At 39.4% G+C, this 26,637-nt stretch overlaps 1 protein-coding gene across 1 annotated transcript in view; it reads left to right on the forward strand.

Annotated features, from left to right (window-relative positions):
- PCLO (piccolo presynaptic cytomatrix protein) overlaps window positions 1-26,637 on the forward strand; it is a 544,942-nt gene that overhangs the window by 379,278 nt on the left and 139,027 nt on the right. Inside the window, exon 10 of the mRNA XM_050937044.1 lies at window positions 4,925-5,050. Coding sequence (XP_050793001.1) covers window positions 4,925-5,050 — 126 coding nt within the window. The remainder of the gene's footprint in view (window positions 1-4,924; window positions 5,051-26,637) is intronic.

A 26,637-nucleotide genomic window follows, 5' to 3' on the forward strand; every position in this document is an offset into this window, starting at 1 on the left:
TACTTTAAGCAGTCTATTCTCAACTTCAAACATCCATGTGAAAAAAAAAATCATAGATCCTAACTACCAGTGACTCAATACAACATTTTTTGTATTTTTTCCATAGCTTTGAATTCATACTAAAATAAAAGTCCTTTCATTTATTAGACTTTTGTCATTTTTTGTCAGACTTTTGTGAGTATCTGTTTTCAGAAATAAGTAGCTGATTATAAGCCAAACCAGTAGCTGTCTGTGTATTGAACCATGCTACAAATTCATTTTCCCATGATACATTTCTTTAGAGTTGAGCATCAATTTCTGTCCTTCTGTGAATGTTTTGCTGAGAGTGATAAATCTTAAAGCTTGAGTTAAGATTAGCTAGCAAGAGAGTTTCACAGCCTTGAGAGATCAATGAAAAAACAGTTGCAATTAATTAGCAGTGTTTCCAGCTTTGATGCATCTTAAAAGGATTGCATCTAAATGTATAACATTCCCTTTGAAGAGCTGTTTTCTCAAAGACAGTTGAAAATCCATAGCCAAAGGTAAACAAGGTGCCATCTCTTATTCAAAGCACAGTGATTCAATTTTTGATGGCTAACTGGACCTCGCTTTTGAACAAAGAAACTTGGAGTTCATAAATCAGAAAACCATAAATTGAAAGATGAATATCAAAATGGTTTGAAAGATGGAAATTAAGACTTAAAGATTTAAAAGAAGAAATAAAAGACCAAGGGGGAAAAAGAGATCTGAGAAACTATATTATGGAGGGTATTTTTTAAGCTACCCACATTCAGAGTGATAACTTGGGCAATGTCATTACAGACAGAAATAATGAGGGTAGGATTTTCAATAGGCACATCATACAAAACAGGTTTGAAAGTCTGTTTTCACAAAACCCAAAGAGTGAAAATGTAACTCCTGTTATGATTATTTAAACCCAGCAAATCAGAATTTTCCAAGCTAATTCAATTAGTTTAAACCACATGCTGATCTGTTCTCAAATATTTCTTTTAGAAACGTACATGTCTAGCCAAGAATTTTTTAAAAATTTCCTTCCCGCAGAAAATTTCACATTTCCAATTTTTGTTCCAATTCAGAATGAAAATATTTTCAGAATTCCAAAATTTTCCACAGCAAGGAAATTCCAGTTTCCTCACAGCTCTGGTTAAGTGCTGGTGTTCCACCTCTAGCACCTTACAACAGCACTTGAGGTTCTTTACTGACTGCGTGTTTCTGGGTGAAATGTTAAGTGTTGATTTTGACGCATATAGCTCTACGGTCCTGATCCAGTACTGATAGACATCAATGGAATGACCCCTCATGAATTCATTGGGCAATAAATAACATCCTTAAATGGCTTGAGGTCTGTTTATTTGAGATAGTACCTCTCTTCCTGTGCTATGCTGCCACAGCTTTGATTTAAGAGAGGGAGCTGCCAGCATGATGTTCTCTGTAAGGGCCCTCAGCTTTGGAAGTTACTCCCCAACACAGTCTAAAAGAGATCATCTATGCTGACCCTTCAGGGCACATTGCAAAGCTCATCTGTTTGTTTCTGTGGACTTTAAGGGTGGTGTATTTTCACTTGATTAAGTTACAGATGGTTCCCATAACCTGCATGATGTGAAATACTCATCTGTTTTAAGGATTGAATCTTTAATTTCTATAAAAATCACAGAGGAGCACAGGATTGATGCATTTTATTTTACCATAATATAAAGAAAGAAAATAATAATATAGTACCCAATCCAGAATGGTGCTAAATTCCCCCAACTCCCATTGAAATAACAAATAATAGTGAAATAATCAAGTTGGGTTTTTTTCATTACAATGAATAACGATTTCCCCAGAATGTAGAACCTTACAATAATCCAAGATTTGATAATAGCACAATCAGAGAGCCACACCCAACCATTGTTTTATGCACAGCATGAGACAACTCACTATATGCCAAATCATCAAATTTAGAGCATTAGCAGCCCTGCAGCAATATGATTATCCATGTGAAATTTATTCTTAAAGAAATATCCACTCCCATAATTGTTATGCTTTGGTAGGAAGCTGATTACAATCTCCTATGCTTGTAATTATATTGAATGTCTGGGTGAGTTCTATGACATTGATTTTCATGGATCCTTTTTATATTTATTTTAGAGAGTCCCCTCCAAGTCAGCCTATTTTTCCTCAGTTCTTAAATTAATGTTATTTATACACACAAGAGAAAGATAAAAAATTGTTTTCTCTCAGTGAGTGTCAGGAAAAATGAAGTGGCTGAACAGAAAAACTGTGTATGTACAGAACATTGTATTCAGTAAAGTTTTAGCTGAGTGTTAAGCCAAATAATAAAGGCAAACACATGATATGGGGTTAAACTGACCATAATTTTTATTCAAGAAAGAAGTATTGGATCCAGCCATACTCTGAGCCCTCTCAGCTCCCACTGAAGATATTCAGAAGAGGAAAATGCTCAGCACTTTGCAGGAGTGCAGGCACAGCTGAACTGCATTTCAGCCAAATCAACTGAACTTGGGAGGAGATCCTTGCCAAACCAAACCCAGATCAATGTTCATTTATAACCCACATCATGCCAGACCCACATGCACTGACCTGCTCTTGGCAATTGCTCGTGAGGGCCCAAGGCTCAGTTGTATGTTTTGAGGATTCGGGTGGGGCATGCTTTCCCCATAACTAGTGTGAATGGAAGGGTCTTGTGTTCCTGATGCCAGTGGATCTAATCCCACTTCACAGACACATACTGCATATGCACACTGAGTGAGCTGCTTTGCTGAATCATGGTTTATTGGCAAGGACAACCTATCTGGGGTACAACCAGCTAAAAACTGAAACACCCAAGATGCCTGACTAATACATGGTTGTACAGGATCTCAGAGGAAGGCATAGACCCAACCAATAGATAGCCAAATTGGGATGGAAAAACCTAGTAGGAATCTCTTCCTGGCCCTAAAGACAGTCAGACCAGGAGACTAATCCAGAATAAGCAATGAGATAGCAAGAAGTGGAAAAGCATCTTCACGCCAGGCATGACACAGCCTATACATAAAAACAGCTTGCAGGTAGTTGGTTATAGGATATACCACATGGGTAGGATTGTGGGGAGGAACCTGGATGCTTCAGGACAGACCCACTGTCAAGAGGGTTGGAGCCAGTAGCTCCAATTGTCTCTCTGGCTACTTAGTAGCCTTTATGACAAAACCTGACTGCTTGAAGCGCTAATAAGAGTCTCAGGGAACACATGAATATGAAAGGATACGGCGTGGCAATGATTTTGAGCTATGGGTTTTACATAGCCGATGGCTCTAATCGCCCAGTAGGGGCTGAGTTATTAATTCATAAATTGAAAGCTAATGACTTTAGCAGTTATACAAGGATGGAAAAATTAGTCTTGATGCTCTTAGATAAAAGTCTGAAACATCTCATTTATGATTTTTTTTCTTCAAAGGAAAATTTTATGTTATACTCTAAATATTTTTAAATATAAAGAACACCGGAAGAGTTAGGTATGCATGATTTAATTTTATGGCTTAAATTTAAAATAAAATTACAGAGTATTATCAACTTTCTGAAAATGATGATTTGGTGATTCGTTTCTTCTATTCCACTATGTTCAACTTAATAACTTTTAAGAATTGAGCAAGTATTATTTTAACATTAGATGCAGAGATTCATCAGTCTACTTGACAATATCTATTTTTATCTGAATTAATTACCAAGGACTGAAATGCTTGCTTAGTCAGAAAATGTAGATTCATCAAAACTGAAACTGTTTGTGGGAAAAAGTCAGAACATCCTGATTTGGAAAAAAAAGATGAAGAAGAAAAAATAGTAAAAATATCAGGTTTTGATATTTTTGAAACAAAAAGTTTTATGTTCCAGGTTGAAATGCCTTTTTTTTTTCAAAATTCAAATGAATTTATTTTTTTTTAAACAGGCCAAAATTGAAATGAAACATTTTGAAATAATCAGAATGTTTTGATTGACCAATCTGATTATTTTTTTTCTTTCAGGCACTCAGTTAACCAAAAATTTTGAGAATTTGACTTTCCATCCTGATTCAGGACTAGAAAAATATTTGAAATCTTAAAAACTATCACTTGACAGGAAAACCACTTCCCACCCAACTCTATTTAATACTACCATCAAAGTCAACACCATATGATTGTAGATTTCTTATATTCTGATAATATCCTTTGATGTAAAAGCAAACGTGTAAGAAAAGTAAGAGTACCTTCCAAAGACTGTGTATATTTGCAGTTCATGGTTCTCCGTTATCATGTGTTCATCTAAATTATATGTATTTTTTTAGATATGTAATAAAACTAAGTGCAGCCAGATTACACCTGCATTTGCTGTATCAAATTAAGGATTGTTGTACATATATCTGCTATCCCAGTTAACAATTTTGCAGTAAGTTGTGGTTATTAGAAGTACACAGGGTAAGTTTTAGGGTATATTTTTAGTGTTATGGGAGAGGTTTGATGAGTGGCTTTAGTGATACAGCAATTACTTTTGGGGGAACTTTTCCATAATCCTCTAACATTTTCCATAAGTTACAAGGTAACTGAACCATACTTTTATGGGGAGGGTATCCACCAGTGAGGCAGGAGACATCCATGCGGATAGCTTCCATTTCTGCAGAACTAGAGTTGCCCTTCTCTGTGTATCTCCAACATCCAGGGAGTTGGGAGGCCTCTCCTTTTGTGAATTCAGCAGGTCCATGTTCCCTTTCCACTAGAGGAATTCTCTATTGGCAAAGGCAGTGTGGTTTTGATAGTAAAATTAATTTCCATGCTCAAGTTCAGAAGCTGCTGTAGGTGTTTGTTTTCCTTTATGTAGCCTGTGATGTGTCTTCTGTCTTCATTTCTCTTCAGACAAATATCCAATATTTGTGTCTCTGCCCATACCTGTTGTTTCTTGCTTTTGATTGCAGGCAATGGACTGGGAATCCGAGTTGTAGGTGGGAAAGAAATTCCAGGGAACAATGGAGAAATTGGAGCCTACATTGCCAAGATCCTCCCAGGAGGCAGTGCAGAACAGACAGGGAAGCTGATGGAAGGTAAGATAAAGGCATCATCAAAAACTGGCAACCAAGGAAAGTTCTATTGCATGGTTTGTGGGCTACATTCATTTTTTCTCCAGGGCAGCACTCAGTGCAAAGGTGGGACGGAAGGCATCAGGAAGATAGTTAACAGTTCCCCAATTCTAATCCCAGATCCCTCTCCAATGAGACTTAAAGCAGCATTTGGACTGTTCAAAGATCAGATCCTCGTGAAAGGTCCTTTAATGACTCCTACAACAATGGAGAATGTATATGACAGAATGGAGCTGTGACACACCCCTGCCAGTCCCACTACACTCTGCACACAATATATTAATATAGTTTCAGGAGTTCAAAACAGTACTTGCAAATATTTGTTTTAATTCTGTGTTTAGTTTGACAATGTTTTTATATCCCTTATTATACCCTCTATGAACATTCCCATAAATACGCTTTTCTTCTTACAAACAATTGAGGAATGGCTGTTCTTCATATGAGTGCCTGAATTCATCTGCAAACAATGTTCATGTATGGACAAGAGTTCCCTTCTCTTAATTCATCATCATTTGTTGTTCCTCTGTTTAAAATAAAATCAGCCATCCAGAGCAGAAACAGGACCAGAAATAAAGAAGATTGAATAGTCAAAGTGAGTCCTTCTCAATACCCTCCTTTCCCAATAGGTTGAAATTTGTTCACATAAACTTTTTGATACATGAACAACAAATATATTTGCAGGAATCAGGACTGATTCACAACCATTTCCAAACATGATAAACTGAGCAGAGAATGTCTTTACAAAAAGATTAATCTCAATACGCTCTAGGAATAACCAGGAATAGAATTTAACCCAAATTTGTTGTTGTACCTTTTGGTTTTAAAATGCATGTTATTTTCTTTGTCAATAATATTTTTAGGCTGTAAATATGGAAAAGGTTCAATTTTCAAAGTAAATGTAAATATTAATGAGGAAATTGCTCAGTGACAAAAATGTTCTCTTTGTTTTTGCTAAAGGCCTGATTCTGCCACTGATATATTGAATTAGTGCCTGATTCTGCATGTGGTTCCATTGCATTCAATGGCTTAGTTATGGAATAAGGTGCATTGCTACAGATCAGACTACTGGTTTGAGAGGATTGCGTTAATATGAACTAGGAAACTGTTAGTTCATGTCTGCAGCATCCACACAGGGAAGTTACAGTGCAACATTTTGGTGTGTGCTGCTATTCAGACCTCTGTAGTCTAAACTGTGCAGCTGTGTAGACAAGACCCGAGTCTGAATAAATGTTAAAGTATCTGGCCCTACCTCTGTTCGTGTTTCCCACAAATATTTACACCTTCCACCTATAAAAACTGGTCATTCATAGATATGACTGGAGTGTCCATTTCCTTAAGTAAATGGCTTATGTGGAAATCAAGAGGATGATTAGGAAGCAACAGTGTAATATTGCCCACAATATGGAGTGTTTTGGGAATTAGGAGAGGCACTTAACGACTGAAAATCCACTCACTGTGCTGAGCAAAAAACTAGCCTTCTGGGCTCTTTTGCTGTGAACACCTTTTGGAATAAAGTTCTAAAATAGCTCCCGATATACCATTCTTTGATGTTTTCAGCTGTGTTAAGGAGAAGTTTGAATGTACTATGTCCAGCAGACAGTTTCAAACCAAGTGACTGGTCATCTGAATTCTCCTGTCATTACCACTGTTTGTCATTTGCCATGGTAGGATGAACAGACTAATTAAATATTTATCTCCTCTTTTCCCTTTCCCTCTGCATCATCTGAACAGCCATATTTTAAATTGACCGTAATTGCTCAGTTCTGGACTCAGTTATATCAGCATAACTCGGAAGTAACTCCCTCAGAATCAATGGAGTTACACTGCAGTTGTGTCACTCTTACTGAGAACAGAATGCAGCCCTTGGAATAGCACTGAAATATAGTCTCATTGCTGCTGTGTAATCTGTTCCCTATCAGAGTCAAAATTAGCATTCTGGTAGGGTATGCCCACCCACTCGATACACTTCCCATTAATCATAACTTGCTGAAAATATATCTTGCTCAGTCTTACCATTACTGCCAACTGACTTTTTATGTTGTTTTAAAAGGTTATTGTTCATCTGCAGAGAAATATTTGGCTCTGCTGTGATTGCATTTCTTGATCAGGTGGACATGTGGCTAATGCTGATTTTGTTTTCTGAACTTCTGAATATGCTAAAATGTATTTGATTTGTAGTAAGGTCTGTGGGTCACCGTCTGCTTTCTGGTACAAAAGTGTGGGTCTAGAGTTAGTCCGATAAAGTTACTAGTACTGGTGCCTGAATGTAGAACTTAGCCTTCTATGTTTTTCAGTCTCTCTGTCTCATCTCATATGAGAAGTCTGGTTTATATCTTACGCATATGGTTATTTGCAAATGTTAATGCTCTTTGATCAGCAATCTATTTGTATAGCAATCATGATTCTCTTTGGTGCTGTAATGATTCATGGCTGCCTATTATGGTACATACTCCGTAGTCATCAATTAAGCATATACAAATGTCATCAGGAACAGAAATCATGACTCACCAGCCTTTCCATGAACGTGGCCTCCACTCATTACAAAACAGCAATATTTCCATTAGCTCTTGTGGTGCAGGAAACTCAAAGCACTGGAACAGGTCTGAAATTCCTTCCAGTGGAAGAAAGTGGTGAGTACATGCACAAGTCAGTATATTACAATGCATCTTGCTTGTATGTTCTTTTTGGATCAGTTAATGTTATTAGGTGTATCTGTAGTAGTGATTAGGAAAATCCAGTCTTTCTGGGTTCTCTCATCTTGAATTGGTCTAGGAGTTCAAAAATACCTCTATTCATCATTCATTGGTGTCACAGAAACTGGAAGTGGAAAGCTGATTCCACTGAGTCATCAACTGCAGATACTGTCACAGTTTGATAGATGCGTGTCTTTCATATTGATAGACAGTTCAGTAATCTTCCACCTGTTATTGTTTTGAGGAGTGCATATAATATTTAATTATAAAAAGAGAGAGAGAAGTGGTCAGTCACAAGATTTACAAAAAGAATTATGATTTGTGTGTTGTAAAATTATTTTTTACACAAAATTATAAAAATTGCGAAGTCAAGCATTCAAACATTAGGGAATGCCAGAACAAAGATTCCCTGTGCAGTTCTCATGCATATGTATTTTGATAGTTTTTAATTAAGTGATCCCATACTATTTTTTCCACAGGATCCCAGTTTCACTCTGTTCACATGTAATAGACAGTGCTCAGTTAATGAATTCAATATTTTGTTTTATCCTTATTGTGCGAGATATGAAGTTAGGCTTTGTTTACAGTGAATTATTCAAACCCTGCTATGGATAGAATTGTTAATGTCTTCCTGGTCTTTTCTATGGTGCTTATCACTCTAGTGTCTGAGTGTGTCATAGTATCATTCCCCACTCTGAACCTTAGTGTCCAAAAGATGGGGTACCAGCATGAATTCCTCTAAGCTCAATTACCAGCTCAGTACTTGTAGCGCTGCCACCAACCAGGAATTCCAGTGCCTGGTACACTCTGGTCCCCCCCCCAAAAACCTTGCCTGGGGACCCCCAAGACCCAGACCCTCTGGATCTTAACACAGGGAAAGTAAACCCTTTCCCCCCATTGCCTCTCCCAGGCTTCCCCTCCCTGGGTTACCCTGGAAGATCACTGTGATTCAAACTCCTGGAATCTTAAAACAGAGAGGAAAATTCATCTTCCCCCCCTTCCTTCTCTCTCCCCCTCCCAGACTCTCCCTGAGAGAGACAGTAATCCTAACACAGAGAGAAATTAACCTCTCTCTCCCCCTTCCCTCCTTTCTCCCCACCAATTCCCTGGTGAATCCAGACCCAGTCCTCTTGGGTCTCACCAGAATAAAAAAAACAATAAGGTTCTTAAACAAGAAAAGCTTTTAATTAAAGAAAGAAAAAACAGTAAAAATTATCTTTGTAAATTTAAGGTGGAATATGTTACAGAGTCTTTCAGCTATAGACACTGGGAATACCCTCCCAGCCTAAGTATACAAGTACAAATTAAAATCCTTTCAGCAAAATACACATTTGAACTCCTCCCAGCCAAATACACATTTGCAAATAAGAAAACAAACATAAGCCTAACTCGCCTTATCACCTAGTACTTACTATTTTGAATCTATAAGAACCTGTATCAGGGAGATTGGAGAGAAACCTGGTTGCACGTCTGGTCACTCTCAGAACCCAGAGAGAACAACAACTAAAATCTAACAGCACACACAAAAACTTCCCTCCCTCAAGATTTGAAAGTATCCTGTCCCCTGATTGGGCCTCTGGTCAGGTGACAGCCAGGCTCACTGAACTTGTTAACCCTTTACAGTCAAAAGAGACATGAAGTACTCCTGTTCTATTAACCCTTAACTGTCTGTTTATAACAGAGTGCTTCACAAATATTAATTCATTTATATTGAGAACAACCTGTTCGTGATAGGGTGGTATTGTCCCCCTTTTACAGACAGGGAACTGAGGCACACAGATTTACATCAGTAGTGTTTCCTAATTTGAGGTGTCCAGTTGAGACATTTAGGAATTTTTCAGAGTCCTTAGCATTTTATAGAACTTCATATTTTCAAAAAATAGTTCTCATTGACTTCAATGGCAGCTGTGAGTGCTCAACACTTCTGCAAATCACACACCATGGTCTCAGGTCAGGCATCCAGAAAATGAGGAACACACAATTAGTTACTACCTCCGAAAGGCCTTATTTAAGGGAATTTCCCAGCATCATAGTCTGAGGAAGATTCATAGTCTGGGGATAGAATCCAATTCTGTGGGCAGCATTCAACTGCCTTAACCATGACACCATCCTTTTTCATCCTGCAACTCCTGTCTCATTCACTGCACTCCTTCCCACTTCTGCATCTGATGAAGTAGGAATCCTATGGGCAAGAGCCCCCTTTACTTCACAACCTTGATTCATCCACAGAGCTGGTCCATTCTGTGCACTCAGTGAGGCAGAGGACCTGTGGAAAAAATAGTATATGGTCATGTAATTAAGGACTGTCGCTTAATGCATAAGCAAAAGGTTGCGCAAGTAACTTTAATTCTGGCATTTCCTTACTATTGAGCTCTTAATGTTTTTTTTAATGCAGTTTGACTGCAATGTTGAATTTCCTAGGGTTTTAAAAAAGCAAACTAAAAAAAACTCCAGAAATTCCATTATATGATATATATATGTAGACCAGCACTGGAGGGGGCTGGGACATTTTGCCAGTGGTTTTCACAGATAGTTGCTGAGCACAGAGGAATGGTGAAATTTTGGAACTGAGAGCTCCATTCTTGGCTTTGGAGCAGCCTTTGTATTCTAGTGGGCGCGAGCTTGTCCCATTCTGCCCCATCACCTCCAAACGGTCTCAGATTGGTCTCTTGCCAACCATTATCTCCTTCTCCAAGCCCATTATCCCCACTTAGCCAGTCCCAGTTTTCTTCCCCAAGCTTCTCATCACAGACCCAGTCTCTTGCCCAGCAAGTCATAATCTTCCCCTTCCAGTTTCTCCCATCCAGTGCTTTTAGTCTCAGTCTCCTTGCCTAACCAGTCCCAGTTCTCCCCAGCACCCCCTCCCAGGCCCAGTCGTCTTGCCTACCCAGTTCTAGTCTCCCCATCCCACTCTTTTTCCCCAGCTACAAACTCCACTCTCCTGCCCCAACTCCAAAACCCAATTTCCCTTCCCTCCCCCCCTTGCCAGCCTCCAACCCCAGGCTACTTGTTCCAGTCCACCCACAAAGTCAAGCTTTTGCCCTTTTGGTATTCAAATGAGGCTGCTTCCTCCTCCATGCTGCCTGGGCCCAGCAAGGGGCAAGGAGCATTGAAAGTACAAGAGAGAGAGTTTCTCTGCTTTCTGTTTCAGTGCCCACAGCAGCCCAGAGCTGGAAATGCAGAGAAACTCCTGCTCAGCCCCTGGCTGGAGCATACCCAATGAAGACTGAATCTTCTGGGAATTTAGCTGCAAAGCTCTAGGAAGTCTCTACTGAGCACGTGCAAACTAATTTTTCAAAACTTTACAACTTCATCAGATTTGGGTATATTTTCAGAGGGGTGGAAAAAGACACATCTAGGGTACAGTGCCCTCATCTCCCTACCTCTTGCCAAATGTCAAGTCCTTCCTTCAGATTGTGATTGTGCTAGAGATGCTCAAAGTAAAGGTCCATGAGCAAATCAGCATTACCCTTGTCTAGTCCTTGGAAATGGCTGAACCATTTTGCATGAAATTTTTCAAAAGAATTCAGCACGAAGCGGACGCTCCTTATGGAAATTTTCTGCTGAAATGGTTACAGTTCGGCAAAGTTATAATCAACTGAAAACAAGGCGTCATCATGTAAATAGTGAGGTAACTTTAGTAATAGGTGATACCACCAGTCCCACCTAACATATGTGTAGTCATCTTTGCTCTCACAACCTCTATATCCATGCCACATTTTAAACTAAAAGAGGGGAATTAATAAAACCTACAATAAAAATCAAACCTAAAATCACCTACTCCAAGTAGAGTTTTGACCCTGAAAAAGGACAAGCGCCAGATAATCCATGATGTCTGTTAGGGACTTCTTTATTGCTACTTATTTTACATGGAAAGTGATCAGATACTGTGGTGATGGGCAGCGGTGTAAAACCCTAAAATAGATTCATATACATATACACACACATAATTCATACATTATATATAAATATATTCACACACGCAAACATAGTAAATATATAGCATACATATATAAGCATGTTTCGGATGCTTGAGCATATAATGTCTGCAGCCTTTCAAGCACCATTTCCTCTAACTGAAAAAATAAGAAAACAAAATATAATAAGGGGAAAAAAACATTAACAATATGAGGGAAAAACAAATCCAAACTTCCATTGTACATTGAACATGGAAATATGGCACCCTGTTAGTAAGCATAACATGGATGGAGGCCAAATATTTATTAGTAATTAATATTTGCTGTGGCATTTTTAATATATTAACCATGTTCTAGAGATAACAAAGAGTCATGCTGCCCAAGTCAGTTTTGGTACAACTCCATTGAAATCATGAGTGTTGTAACATGGAACACAGTGTAGAGAAGATCCTGCAGCATATTTGAAAAGCTGTAGAAAACTGCAGATGAAGGTCACAGGTGGCTACATCACAATAAAATGAGAGGAGATTTCCTGGTTCCCATCAAGCCAGAATCCTGAATAAACAGGTCTCTCGTGCCACTTTGATTATTACGTTCCTGGCAGAAACCTGGAGGTATAAGTGAGCTCTAAGATGACTATCACAGCAACAAAAGAGAAGCATACTTCCGCAGTCAAGTTTCAATTCTAGGCAAAAGTTGATCTGAATGAGTTCTCCCACTTTGTTGTTCGAGTGGTTTAATATATGGCTGCACAAGAAGAAAATTATTAACTTTACCGTGGTCTCTGAGCATAGTGATTTATAATGCTGTCTGTGCTCATTCTCTGGTTGTGTAAACAGGCGGGACTGGCTCTCAAAATGTCCCTGGGCTGCTGGCACAGGTTTATCGGTCCCAAGAGAAACTGATTTTATTAAAGGAAGTTCATACCAACTAGCAGACAGTTCTATGGTCGTATTGAAAGCTTTGCTCTAAAGCCCTTTGGAAAGAACTTAATCTAAAAGTGCCAAAAGCAGCCTCCACATGTCAGCTGTAAATTGTCACTTAGGCAGTTGGGCTACTGTCTTACATATTGGAGTCTCCTCTCAAACTGTTACTCTCACTTGTTCCTCTTCCAAATGAAGGATGATTTTTAGTGGCAAATGTGGCGTGCTGCTTTTCGTTAAGTGTGGCTGTTGATACTAGACAAATAAGATAATTGTGTTTTTTTTACTTAATTGCTTCAGTGAACTTCTGGAAGTGAAGTTGTGCCCTAAAAAGTGACTTGGTAAAAAAGGGCACTCCCTTACTCAGCAAATCTTTTCTGCATGAGTGTGAGTTTTACCTGCTGACTTCAGAAGATAATATATTTTTACTGCTTCACACCTGTTACCAGTTCACAGCCAACATAACTAGCTGTGAGTGAGCTGGATTCTGTTCTTTCTTGTGCATGAATTGTTTGCACAGTTTCAATCAAACAAACCTGTCCAACCTATCTGAAGGCCTGGGGGGAGTACGTCTGTACATAAGGGACTAATTTGGCCTGCAGAACCTTTGTTACTCAGGATGGTGCATGAGAAGGAAAGAACTCAGCTTGACTTTCAGATCCCATGCTGAGCTTACAGAGAGAGTAGTTAGAAAAAAAATCTTTTGATTTACAAACTGCACACCTTTGATGTGGAAATCATTGAGAAGCAATACCTGTGTGGGCACCCACAATCCTTTTTATAGTCTCTGTTTAGGATAGTTAAAAAATCTTTCCCTGCTTCACAAAAAAGGGCATAGAGTTTATGTAGAAGTAGTCTGAACACATGACAAATTGGTCTATCTGGGCTTTTTAAGGAGCACTTCATTAGAAAACTATGTTCTTAAAATATATTTATTAATGATCTGTCTCTCTCAGGCAGCATTAACTCCTAACTGCAATTCCCCAACACTGTGAAACAGCCATAGCTGTGGGAGAATAATCAGGAGCTAGGAGACAGTGTGAAATAATATGGATCTGCTGGTTCACGGAGGCAGCAGGAGCTGAACCTTCTTTTACTTCTTCTGTGAAGCCTAAAGAATGAATTCAGATGATACTCCTTGAGTAGAGACTTTTGGCGTTTCCTGGCCTCCTTGAGGATTTTTCCCACATTTGGTCCCAAAGTGCTTTATAGCTGTGAGAATGAGGTCAGGGGAGACAAATGAACTGAGGAGTGCAGTATAATAAAGATTCATAGATTTTAGGGCAAGAATGGACCATTAAGACCTTGTAATCTGACCTCCTGCATAACACAAGAGAGAATTTCACTCAGCATGTCTTCCTGCATATAACCCAATACTTCGTCATTGAACTGGAGCATATTTTTAAGTCATCATATAAAAATAATTTAAATTATATCTTCACTGAGATCAATAACTCTCAAAGAGTCTTGTACAGATATATTGCCTGTTCCCATACAGTTGTCTTTGGGAAAGCCATGTCAGCTCCAAACTACGAATGTTGTGGAAAAAACCTAATAAAGAGGTGTCATTTACCCTTTCACACAATAGAAAAGCGAGGGGTCACCCAATAAAATTAATAGGCAGAGGTGGAAGACAAACACAAGGTGTTGTTATTCCAATGCACAACTAATCTGTGGAACTCATTGCCGTGGCCAAAAGTATAACTGGGTTCAAAACAGAACTGGATATGTTCATGGAGGACAGGTCCAAGACAGGAGTGGATCATTCCATAATTGCCCTATTCTGTACAGTCCTCCTGAAGCATTGGTACTGGCCACTCTCTGAGACAGGACACTGGGCAAAATGGATCATGGTATGACCCACTATGGCAGGTCTTATGTTCTTATGTACTTGGGGAAATTTGGGCTCTTTTTAGCAAGTGAATAATTTTGGCAAGATTTTTACTTATTTGCCTATTCATATTTACATTTTGTCTACAATCAGTAATTCCCTCTAAAAAACATCTTATTGGCACAGACCATATTGTTAGCAAGTTTCAGAAAGGGATTAAACACCAGTGCAAATATATGAATAGAATTTGCAGTTATAATAATGATGGTGAAAATAGTAAAGGCTATTGATTCTCATGCTTAAAGGCTTAAGGTGATCACCAGATGGATCATATAACACTTTGCGGCAGGGCGGGGGGGGGAAGGGCAAGGTGTATTGTTCCCAAATTTCATGTTATTGTAAATAGCTTGCAGTAGAACTGTATGAGGCATATACTTCATAATTCTTGCCCACTATTATGAAGCACTTTGAGATCCAAGGATAGAAAAGCACTATGCAAGTGGCACAGTTCCAGGGTCGGCACTCTGGGTCATTTTTTTTTTTTTTTTTTTTTTTTTTTGCTTTGGCAGTTGCGCTCTCAGAGGGTTTGTGGTTTTTTTGCTTGGAGTGGCAAAAATCCTAGAGCCGGCCCTGGCCTTGAGGGCTATGTGGCAGCATGATAAATGCAAGATACACTCTGGCAAGACCTGGCAAAATTAAGCCTGAAGAACAGGAATTCAGCCACACAGATTTCATTGACTTCAATGGCCATTATTCATTCAAATACCTCCACACAGCAAATTTACCCTACTGTATCTATCTGTTTCATGTTGCTTGATGATGGTAGTTTCCATATTGATATGCACATGTAAGAAAAAGAGAGCATGATAATTCCAGACACACTGTACAACAAAGATTTTTTTAAAAGGAGGAAAATCTACATTAAAATCACCTTGGTATATTTTTAATTATCAAATGCAAGGCGAAAAAGCATATTTTTTAATAACTTCTGGGTTACAGGCACAGTCATTTTTCCCAAAAGGTTTTATAGAATGAATTTAACTATGAAACTGAAGTACCATCATTTTGCTTTCTGTAGCACTCCCTGTTATATAGAATGTAATACAAACAGCTCATATTAATAGGCTGAGAAGCAGCAAGCCACATATTTGTGTGATTTATAGAACAATTTTGCTGAGATCCATCTTTCCCAAAGACTAATTTGGAGTTCGGGTCACATATGTTTCCTATGTGTGTCAAGATCAGAGAGATAGGAAATGGAAAAAAACAGAGACATTATAAAACAGCGCAAGTTAAGGCAATCACTAACTGAGAGGACTTAGGAAGAAACTTCTTCCATGAGCTAGTTATTCCATAATTGCCCATTTCAGGGTTTCTTGCACCTGCTTCTGAAACTTCTGCAGCAGGCTTCTCTCCGAGAGAAGATGCTGAACTAGATGAACCAATGGTCTGATTTGGCATGACAATTCCTCTTTTCTTAAATTTATTGTATAAATTGTAATTATAAATTTACTTTTTCATATTTCCAGTTCCATTATCAGTTGTTACAGTATGTTATAAAATGAGAAGATTATGTAAATTAATATATAAAATGAATGTTTTTAAAGACAGATTAAAGGGGAAAAGTCATATAAGTACTTTCAGAAAACTGCTTTGGGAATTTCCTTTAAATTACTTCAAGCATATTCTATGATAAGCCCTAAATTTATCACCTTTGCAGTTTTGGCTAAGATGGTTGGTTTTGGCTTGAAAATCATCAGGTTTATTTGAAGGCAAAAGAGAATATTTCTACACAATTAGATGAAAAAATGTGCAAACTGTTTTTGAGTTAAGTCATCACATTACCCTGACTCGTCATTCTGATTAGTGTCTAAATTTAAGGCCTGTTATCTCACAACTGGATAGATACTGCCACTTGAAACTTCCTTCATAGTTAGTTCATTTTGACTACTAGTGTAGTGTATTGGCTATACTTAAAGAAGATATGTTGTCAATTAGTAATGTGTTAGAGATGTTTGCATCTCACTTATAATTGGTCATTATTAGGGCTGGCCAGAAAACAAGAATTCCATTTCATGAACAAAATTCAAGGTTTTTATTATTGTTTTCATTCTGCATCAGGACGAAAATGAGACCTTTAGAATTTTTCACAAAAAATTCTAGAGCGAGTGAGACCACAGAGTACCCAATAGTCTGATGGGGAGGACACTCACCTGTCCTGGAGGAGACAGGTTCAAGGCCCTGCTATAGAGTCAGCAATAGCCACCAGGCTATAGAATCAGTCTGAGCTGTTCCACTTTGATAATTAATACATAATTTAATATTCAGATTCAAATCCCTGCTCTGCCTGATTCTGAGCAGAGAGTTGAACCCATCCCAGTTCAGTGCCTTCCCTACCTGGCTATTCTGGGATCTCTGTCTCTCTTTGGCTTTCAACAGAAATTCCTTTGATGGTGATACATCGCCTCAAAACATTTTGATTTTGATGAACCAGCATTTTCTGATGAAAAAAGTTATGTCAAAAAATTCCCAAACAGCAAAAGTCATTATCATATGTGTGAACATTTTGTCCTCTACAGGCTGATTACAGTCTCAGTCCAGATTAACACCTTGTAATCTGCCCTGAATTAGGGGCAGCACATAGCTTCTCTGCCCCAGATGCAGAGCAGAGCCCAAACTGTAATTCTTTGAGTCCTATTTCACACCCTGCTCTCCCCTTCCCACAGGGGGACATATAATCGGTGTCAGCCTTTCCACATCTGCTCTGGATCAGCTGCAGTTTTTTAATAGCAAAATATTTTGTTGCAAAACGGTGCCAAAATGTGTTTGCTTGAAAACTAGGAAGAATATTGGTCATACTGGTTTTGAGTTACACATCATAAAGAGTTTGAGCCAAAACTCATTGCAATCTGTGAGAGTTTTTCCACTGATTTCCATGGGCTATTGGATCAGGTCCTAAATGATTATAGCACTGTTTGGCAGCTCTGTAACTATAGTTGTGATCAGAGTTCTATTAGGAGTCCCATTTTTCATGACTCAGCTATAATCAAATTAGATTACTTTCAGGATATGTGAAAACTTTGTAGGTAATTTGTCAAACTACTTCAAATTATCAATGCTTATAACTGATACTTTTTTGAAATTATACTCATTGCCTGGTTTTCGGTGGGAGGCTAAAATGGTGTGATTGTAAAATGTAATTCTTTATTGGCAGATAAATAAAGAATAGAGTATAAGGTACATTAACAAACTCATTTGAAAGAATTCGCCTTATCAGTTGGTATTGGGGTGCACAATTTATAATGGATACATGATGTGATGCATGCTTTAAGTCTGCATGTGATATGTCCTTTATAAAGTCTACATGGGGTGTGGTTGGAGGAGAAGAGACAGGAACTCTATAGACCTCTGGTATAGGTTAGTGTAATTTAAATCAAAAGAAGAGAATACATAGTGTAAAAAAGTCTAAGGGCTAAATCCTGGTAGGTGCTGAGAACTTCCATTTCCTTTTGAGCCCAGTTCTTATTTTCATTGCATTTCAGAGATTTATTAAACTATAGTTTACAATAATCACTAGGCATATCTTACTGCAATTAACTCCATGTGCATATCCCTACAGAGGCCCATTCACTTGTATGTACACAGGTGACTTTAATATGACTCTGGATGGATGATGCATCTATCCATGCATAGATTGGATTGCAGGATCTGGCTCTTCCGGGCAAGAGCTCCATCTTTTGTTTATGAAGCACCATGTATAGGGAATGTTAAATAAAGTAGGGAGAAAATAAAGGTCTCAAAAGTGCTATAAATTGATGTATTAAGACATCAAGCTGTGTTAGCACTTATCTACATAGAGAGCTAGCGTGCAGCAAGGTGGGATGTAAACCAATAGTGCTAACCTGCCTCGCACTAACTAACTGCTTCTCACTAAAAGTTTCAGAGTTTGCTTTGATCTACTGCTGCTTGAAACAGCTTGTAGAAACAGCAGTAGATCAAAAGCGCACCACATAACTTTTAGTGAGCTGTGGCAAGGTCCACAAATCAGTTGGTGCGTAGCAGGCAACAGCGCTGTAGATTTTACAACCCAACCTTCCAAGCACCAACTCTCCAGGCAGAGAAGCCTTTAGACTGATGCTCTTCATGAACACTTTATAATAATATGAAAAAGAGAACTCCGGTACTCATTCTGATCTGATTAACACAAAAGTAATGTATAGTGAACTTTTATTATCTGAGCTGTCATCATGCAATCAGACAATATATTCCAGTTTTAGTAAAAAGCTCTCTGTTATACTACATTGAGTGATATATTGATATGATGCCAAATTCTGATCCCATAGGCTCTTGGGTAGATCCCATCATAGTACATGGGAGCCATATGTATGTATGCAAGAGCAGAATTTAGCATCCAACTATATTAAATCCTGATACAATATTAGCTTCAACATTTCCTAACACCCAAACATTTTCTTTAATAATTTCTAGCCTATTGGGGCAGCCAGGATAATTTGAAATGTTAGAAGCAATTTTACTGCTTCAAAATTTATTAAAAAGTTGATCATCCCAGGAAATGATTCAGGTAAAAAACTAGTAATCTTGTCCATGCACAAACTCTTGCCCAGAAAGTTTGTATGAACATATGCACAGCTGCAACAATGAAGTACATTCCTTTCAATTATCATGACACATAACAAGGGAAGATAGAAAACAGCTGAAGTGCTCAACTAGGAGTTAAAGACCAGAGCAGCAATCTGTGTGCCAAGGAATACCCACAACATCTTTACCTTTATTAAACAAACAACTGCTTTGGATTAAAAAAAATGCCAGGATAAGAATGCCAAATGCCACCCCATAGCTGGATTATTATATTTTATCTCAAACTAATTGTAATATGTATGAAACCCCAGGCAGTTTCTGGGTGAGATTAATAATTGATCTGAGATAACATATCATACATGGTAAAAGATATTTAAACTTTAAAAATGGCCGGGGGGAGAGAGGAATAGTCCATTAAAGTGCTGATTGAAAGGGTGGCCTAGAGTGAATAGTTGTTCGTTTCATTTTAGTTATTACTCTAGATTTCTTAGAGGTGCAGTATCCCTCAGATTTATATCTGTAGAAAATTTTCTGGTTTTCTGCCCAACAAACAGCATGTAGCCACTTTATTCAATAGCTCTTGAAAGATCCACAGAGAATTCTGGAGTTATGGTGCTCCAGTGTAAAATATCACATCTGTTTCCTATGGAGATATTTATTATTTTGTCATTCTTATAGTTTTCTTTTTTGCCAACTTGTTTCACACTGCCAGTTACTAGGATGTAGGTTTCTTATGCTTACTCCTCCTATGAGAGTTATCGATGCAGGACATTGCAGCAAGACATGTACTCCACCTACTATAACAGGGATTGGCAACCTTTGGCAATGGCCTATCAGGGAAATCCGCTGGGGGACCGGGACGGTTTATTTACCTGCAGTGTCTGCAGGTTTGGCCAATCGCAGCTCCCATGGACCGTGGTTTGCTGTTCCAGGTCAATGGGGGCTGTGGGAAGTGGCTGCCAGCACATCCCTCGACCCGCACCACTTCTGCAACCCCCTTTGGCCTAGAACCGTGGCCAGTGAGAGCTGCAATTGGCCGAACCTGTGGACACTGCAGGTAAATGAACCATCCTGGCCCACCGGCAGATTTCCCCGATGGGCCGTGTGCCAAAAGTTGCCGATCCCTGTACTATAAAAACTCCATTGTTTGTATAATGGCCAGATTTTAATGTCAGTTATATGAGTTTAAATCCAGAGTAACTCCACGAAAGTAAATGGCGTCACCCTGGATTTACAGCAGTCTCATAGACTCATAGACTCTAGGACTGGAAGGGACCTCAAGAGGTCATCGAGTCCAGTCCCCTGCCCTCATGGCAGGACCAAATACTGTCTAGACCATCCCTAATAGACATTTATCTAACCTACTCTTAAATATCTCCAGAGATGGAGATTCCACAACTTCCCTAGGCAATCTATTCCAGTGTTTAACTACCCTGACAGTTAGGAACTTTTTCCTAATGTCCAACCTAAATCTCCCTTGCTGCAGTTTAAGCCCATTGCTTCTTGTTCTATCATTGGAGGCTAAGGTGAACAAGTTTTCTCCCTCCTCCTGATGACACCCTTTTAGATACCTGAAAACTGCTATCATGTCCCCTCTCAGTCTTCTCTTTTCCAAACTAAACAAACCCAATTCCTTCAGCCTTCCTTCATAGGTCATGTTCTCAAGACCTTTAATCATTCTTGTTGCTCTTCTCTGGACCCTCTCCAATTTCTCCACATCTTTCTTGAAATGCGGTGCCCAGAACTGGACACAATACTCCAGTTGAGGCCTAACCAGCGCAGAGTAAAGTGGAAGAATGACTTCTCGTGTCTTGTTTACAACACACCTGTTAATGCATCCCAGAATCATGTTTGCTTTTTTTGCAACAGTATCACACTGTTGACTCATATTAAGCTTGTGGTCCACTATGACCCCTAGATCTCTTTCTGCCATACTCCTTCTTAGACAGTCTCTTCCCATTCTGTATGTGTGAAACTGATTGTTCCTTCCTAAGTGGAGCACTTTGCATTTATCTTTATTGAACTTCATCCTGTTTACCTCAGACCATTTCTCCAATTTGTCCAGATCATTTTGAATTTTGACCATCTGATCTAACTGAGATCAGAATCTTGCCCATGATGGGCAAAGGCAACTTGCTACCAGCATTTATTTATCTGGAGAAACAATTTGCCAAATGCATAATATGATGTGAAATTTAAAAAATTCTATTGCTAAAGTGGAATACAGAGGACATCATATCTGGAATATTTAATTTGCTCAAGGTAAATAAAGAACTTGGCTCATATGTACTCTGACAATTTGTTTTATTAACCTAATTTTGTTCTTAATAATAATTTGTCATTGGCTAATAAAAATGTAGCTAAGCCCCTCTCCCCCAGTGTTTGTATAATAGAAGACCTCTTTCCATGGTTGACACCATCTTTTTTATTAAACCAATTTTCAAAAAAAATTGTTTATGAAAAAGAAGCCCTAGCAGGTGAAATATTTTTGGTTTTTCTTTTACCAGTTTAACAAAAATCTAAGTAGGCAAAAATCAAAGACTGGGACAGTTCAGCTTAGAAAACAGATGAGTAAGGGGGTCAGATAGATGTCTATAAAATCGTGAATGGTTTGGAACTCATTGCAAGGGAATGCTGTGAATGCCAAAAGTGTAACAGGGTTAAAAAAAGAATTAGATAAGTTCATAAAGGATAGGTCCATCAAGGGCTATTAGTCAAGATGGTCAGGGACTCCACACCGTGCTCTGAGTACCAGAAGCTGGGACTGGGTGAGAAGGGATGGATCGCTTGATAATTGCCCTGTTCCATTCATTCCCTCTGAAACATCTGGCACTGGTCACTGTCGGCAAACAGGATACAGTAGAACCTCAGAGTTATGAACACCTCAGGAATGGAGTTTGTTCATAACTCTGAAATGTTGGTAATTCTGAACAAAACATCATGGTTGTTCTTTTAAAAGTTTACAACTCAATATTGACTTAATACAGCTTTGAAATTTTACTATGCAGAAGAAAAATGCTGTTTTTAACCATCTGAATGAAACAAGCACAGAAACAATTTTTTTACCTTGTCAATTTACAAAAAAAAAAACTTTTGTTTTTTCAGTAGTTTACATTTAACGCAGTACTGTACTGTATTTACTTTGTGTGTGTGTTTGTGTTTGTGTCTGCTGCTGCCTGATTGCATACTTCCAGTTCCAAATGAGATGTGTGGCCATTCTTCTGTAATTATTTTCAACATGTTAATAACAATAAAGGCAAGGGGAAATTCTGGTGTCATTTATGCTTCACTGTAAAGTTGTTTGGGTGTAATTGATGGCAGAACTTGTCCCAGTAAATATAAAAGAGAAGTGTGTAAAGTATTTCTTGGGCTCTAAAAGTACCATTGCTTACAAGCAGATATTTTATTTTTTTACTAGTACCTAAATTGCCCCTCTCCTTTTAATGTAATGATTATGATTATGAATTTTGAAACAAAACATTTCCTGACTAGGTCAGAGCAGAGGTCCATCTAGTATCGTATCCTATCTCTGGCAGTGATAGGTAAGGTAACCAGATGTCTTGATTGTATAGGGACAGATCCAATATTCAGGGCTTTGTGATATAGGCACCTATTACCCTTCATCCCATCCCAATTTTTCATTCTTGCTCTAGTTATAGGTACCAGTGGCTTCAAAGCAGCTGCAAAAAACCATCCAATGGGCACAGTTCCCTGCCAACAGGAATTGCGGGAGTGGTGCTTGGAGCAGGGGCAGCATGCAGCTCCCCCTGGCTGCTCCTAAACATAGGAACTAGCTGGGGGACATTCCGCTGCTTCTGGGAGCTCTGGCACATGTGTGCGGAGTGTACCCTAACCCTGCTCCCTGGCTGGAGCGGGGCAAGTCCCAGCCCCTACTCCCCAGCAGGAGCTCGAGGGCCAGATTAAATCAGCTGGAGGGCTGGATGTGGCCCGCGGGCCATAGTTTGACCACTCCTCATTTAGGGGTTGGCCTAACCCCCAAAGCTTGCGTGTTTGTATCCCTTCCAAAATTCTTGTTTTCCCTGCCTAATCCCTTTTTGATTCCTGCTACATTCTTGGCCTCCATGACTTCTTGTGGGAGTATGTTCCATAGGCTAATTGGTCATTGTGTTCAAAACATATTTTATGTTGTTAAATTTCCAAAACATTTGTTATTCCTGGTCTGTTGGTCTGGCAGATAAGGAGGAGAATATTTTGGGACAAGGCATCCAACTGCCAAGACAAACGATGGCCAAAATCCCTAACTGTGAGGTCACATGGAAGTGTTGGGAAAGCAAGTTCCTGTTGACCAGACAACAAGATCTGCTCGAGGTTTACAAGAGCCAAGAATGCTGGGCAAAAGGGAGTTGGCATTTGCAGGACAATGTGTAGATGATCCTGTTTGTTAGCTCAGAGAAACATTCCTTGCTTTTCATTGATATATTATTTCCCTTGAAGGACTGGGGCCTGAATAGCATTGCCCTGATTACCAATTGCCCAGACAAAAAGAAGACTGAAAGCTGTCATTTCAAGATCTTTATCCTTGGCTGAGCTGTCGTACCTGAACGATAGCAGTACAAGCATGAAACTAAAATAATGCTGCTTCTGCAGTACAAGGACAGTCTCTGTAGGCCTGTTTGTTAGCAACATGTTGAAGAAATGCATAACTACAACAGAAAAAAAATAGAGCATTTTACTACAAAGATAACTCCACTATCCATTGCTCGGTATAGAGATAGGCTTTGTAACAATGCATCCTGCTGGCTGTGCTGGGGATTAGCTCCGCAGGTCGGTACGCCCACTCCCGATGGTGGCTCACCTCTGCTGTCACTTCTGCTCCTGGAGCTGCATCACTCCAAGGACCATGGCATCCTTTTCAGCACACAGTCCTCTGGCCATGTCATGATCTGTCCTCCCCCCTTCTGGGGGCAAGTGCTGCAGTCCAGCTGTCCCACCAGTGACAATTGCAGCCAATGGTCCAGCCACTTCTCCAGAACCATCTTCGCCCTTGCTTCAGGGCCTCAGCCTGCAAATCCCAGCAGCTGGCTGGATATTCTCTCTAGCTCCCCCTGCTAGCATCACTGTTCTGTCCAGTGTGCTAGGTTTGTTCTTCCTGCCAGGCACCCAGTCCTCTCTCCTTCAACTCCAGGGAGTAATTGACCCTGCTCTGCCTGCAGCTTTTCTTATATGGGCCTGCCGGGTCCTGACTGGCTCTTCCTCACAGCCCCTCTCCTATTGGCTGCCTCTTGCACAGCCTTCCTAGGGCTCTATTAATCCCTTAGAGGTCAGTGAGTGGCCAACGTCCCATCACAGCTTGAACTAGGAACCCTACATCTGAACTTTACGGAAATTCTGAGCCATATTGGAATTTGGCCCCCGGTCCTTATCTCTGTAACAAGCCAAACTAACATTAAAGAGAACGTTGAGAAAGGCCAGAGATGATCATTATGCCTTAGTTGCATCTCTGTTTTGGTATCAGATCCTGCCACAGAGTTACAGAATCTAGATCATCTATGCAGTCTTCCATCCACCTTTTCTCTGCATCCCTTTTTGCTTTTGCACAGTCTCCCTCTTGCTGTGCAGTAACTGAAGCCCAGACTGTTCTTAAAACACAGTTGTCCCAACAAGCACTTCACTCTTAGGGGTTGATCCTGCAGTATGCTGCATAACACCTGAAGGTGCTGAGTGTGATGGGTTCTGTCCCTACTTCCCTTGCCCAAAATAAGCAAACAGAAAATAACAAACTGGTAACCACTTTGACTGTTCTCCAGCCAACACACTTAAACCCACTTAAAATCACCACCAGCGTCTCAGAGCAACAAGCTGTGCACATAACCCTGCTCGCTGCACCATTGTGATGGATTTCTTCCCTTCTTCAGCGTGCCACCTGGGACTGGGGTACCACTGAGACAGCCTAACCCACCAGCCTGGGCTCCCTTTACGTGGTATTGCAGAGGCAAACCAGCCAAGCCATCTCTCAGGCTTCAGACTGCACTTCACCAGAACACATACAGGGGCACACCCAGCTGCAACTTTTTGCAGTTTGTTTTCTTTAAATAAAAGTTGTGTGACAAATATAGCACTGGATAAATTACAATGTGGCCATTCTAATGCTACTGAAGATGTAATGTGAACAAAGCTCCTGCAATCTGTGAGGCTGCACTAAAGATTGAGCAATTTAGAATCTGGGAAAAATCATCCAGCATAGTCAGTTGTTGTGCTCGGTGAGGTGCAAGAGTTTGTAGATGTGCATTTTGGCCAAAATATATGGCTATTTATTTAAGTGTCTAAATATGGAATTAGGTGGTTAACTTTAGGAACTCAATTTTGAACATTTGTCCTTAGATCTTGTCAATTTGGACCACCTAACTTCAATTGTGCATTTTCTATATTGATTAATACAGCATATTAATCTATATTACCATTTTCTGTATTTTATGCTAGCGTCAATTCTTAAATTGTTGCTGTATGGCAGATATTTGAAATGTAAGGAGTCTGACTATTCACATTTGATTATGATATATTTTAATCAGTGGGGATCAGCTATGGGTGGGGGTGATATCAGCATAGACCCAAGAATGCAAAATGAGTGTAACATTTGATTTCTGACTATTCTAGTTTAAATAACAGTAAGATAAGAGATGAGTGAGTGTGGAGAAAAAACAAGTTTCTAACCTTACACACCAAAAATAATAATAATTTTAAAAAATCCTTGCTTTTTGTTGGTAACATAGTGTGTGCTAATCAAACACACATATTGTTGTGCTGTGAATCTGCAATTCGGTAATCTAATATATATTTTGTATCTAATACCAAGAAAACTCCTATTGAAATACATATTATTTATTATTATTAATAATTTATCTCATTCGAGATACAAATCTTATCTATCTATCTATCTATCTATCTTCCAGTCCCTGGTGGACTGGTATCCATGTCACAGAAACCACCCTGGTGGACATGCATCCATCTTACGGAAACCACCCTTGCAGTTTGCAATAGAGAGCATTCCTGTTTGCAATACGAATGGAGATACCAATATCTGACTAAGTATGGAGTCTTAAAATAGCACATATTTACTGCCTCTGTGTCCCTAACCTCTGTTTTCCAGAAGCTGGGAATGGGCAACAGGGGATGGATCATTTGATGATTGCCTGTTCTGTTCATTCCCTCTGGGGCACCTGGCATTGGCCACTGTTGAAAGACTAGATACAGGGCTAGATGCATCTTTGGTCTGACCCAATATGGCTGTTCTTATGTAGTCTTCAAGGTGATTTTGCCAGAGCTGGATGACCAATAGAGGGGAGAGTTGGGTGATCTTCCAGAACTACTACTCTCTAGTGTGTGAATACACAAAGGACATTCCTCTCTAGGGGAGTCAATCTGGGAGCTTTCATGAGCATTATATTTATTTTTGTTTGCAGTGTTGTAGCTGTGTTGATCCCAGGACATCAGAAAAACGAGGTAGGTGAGGTAATATCTTTTATTGAACCAGCTTTCGTTGGTGGAAGGCACAAACTTTAAAACTCAGAGTTCTTCTTCGGGTCTAGGGACCAATAAGTTGGTCCAATAAAAGATATTACCACATATA

Source organism: Gopherus flavomarginatus, chromosome 1 (assembly GCF_025201925.1).
Source record: "Gopherus flavomarginatus isolate rGopFla2 chromosome 1, rGopFla2.mat.asm, whole genome shotgun sequence".
NCBI lineage: Eukaryota > Metazoa > Chordata > Testudines > Testudinidae > Gopherus > Gopherus flavomarginatus.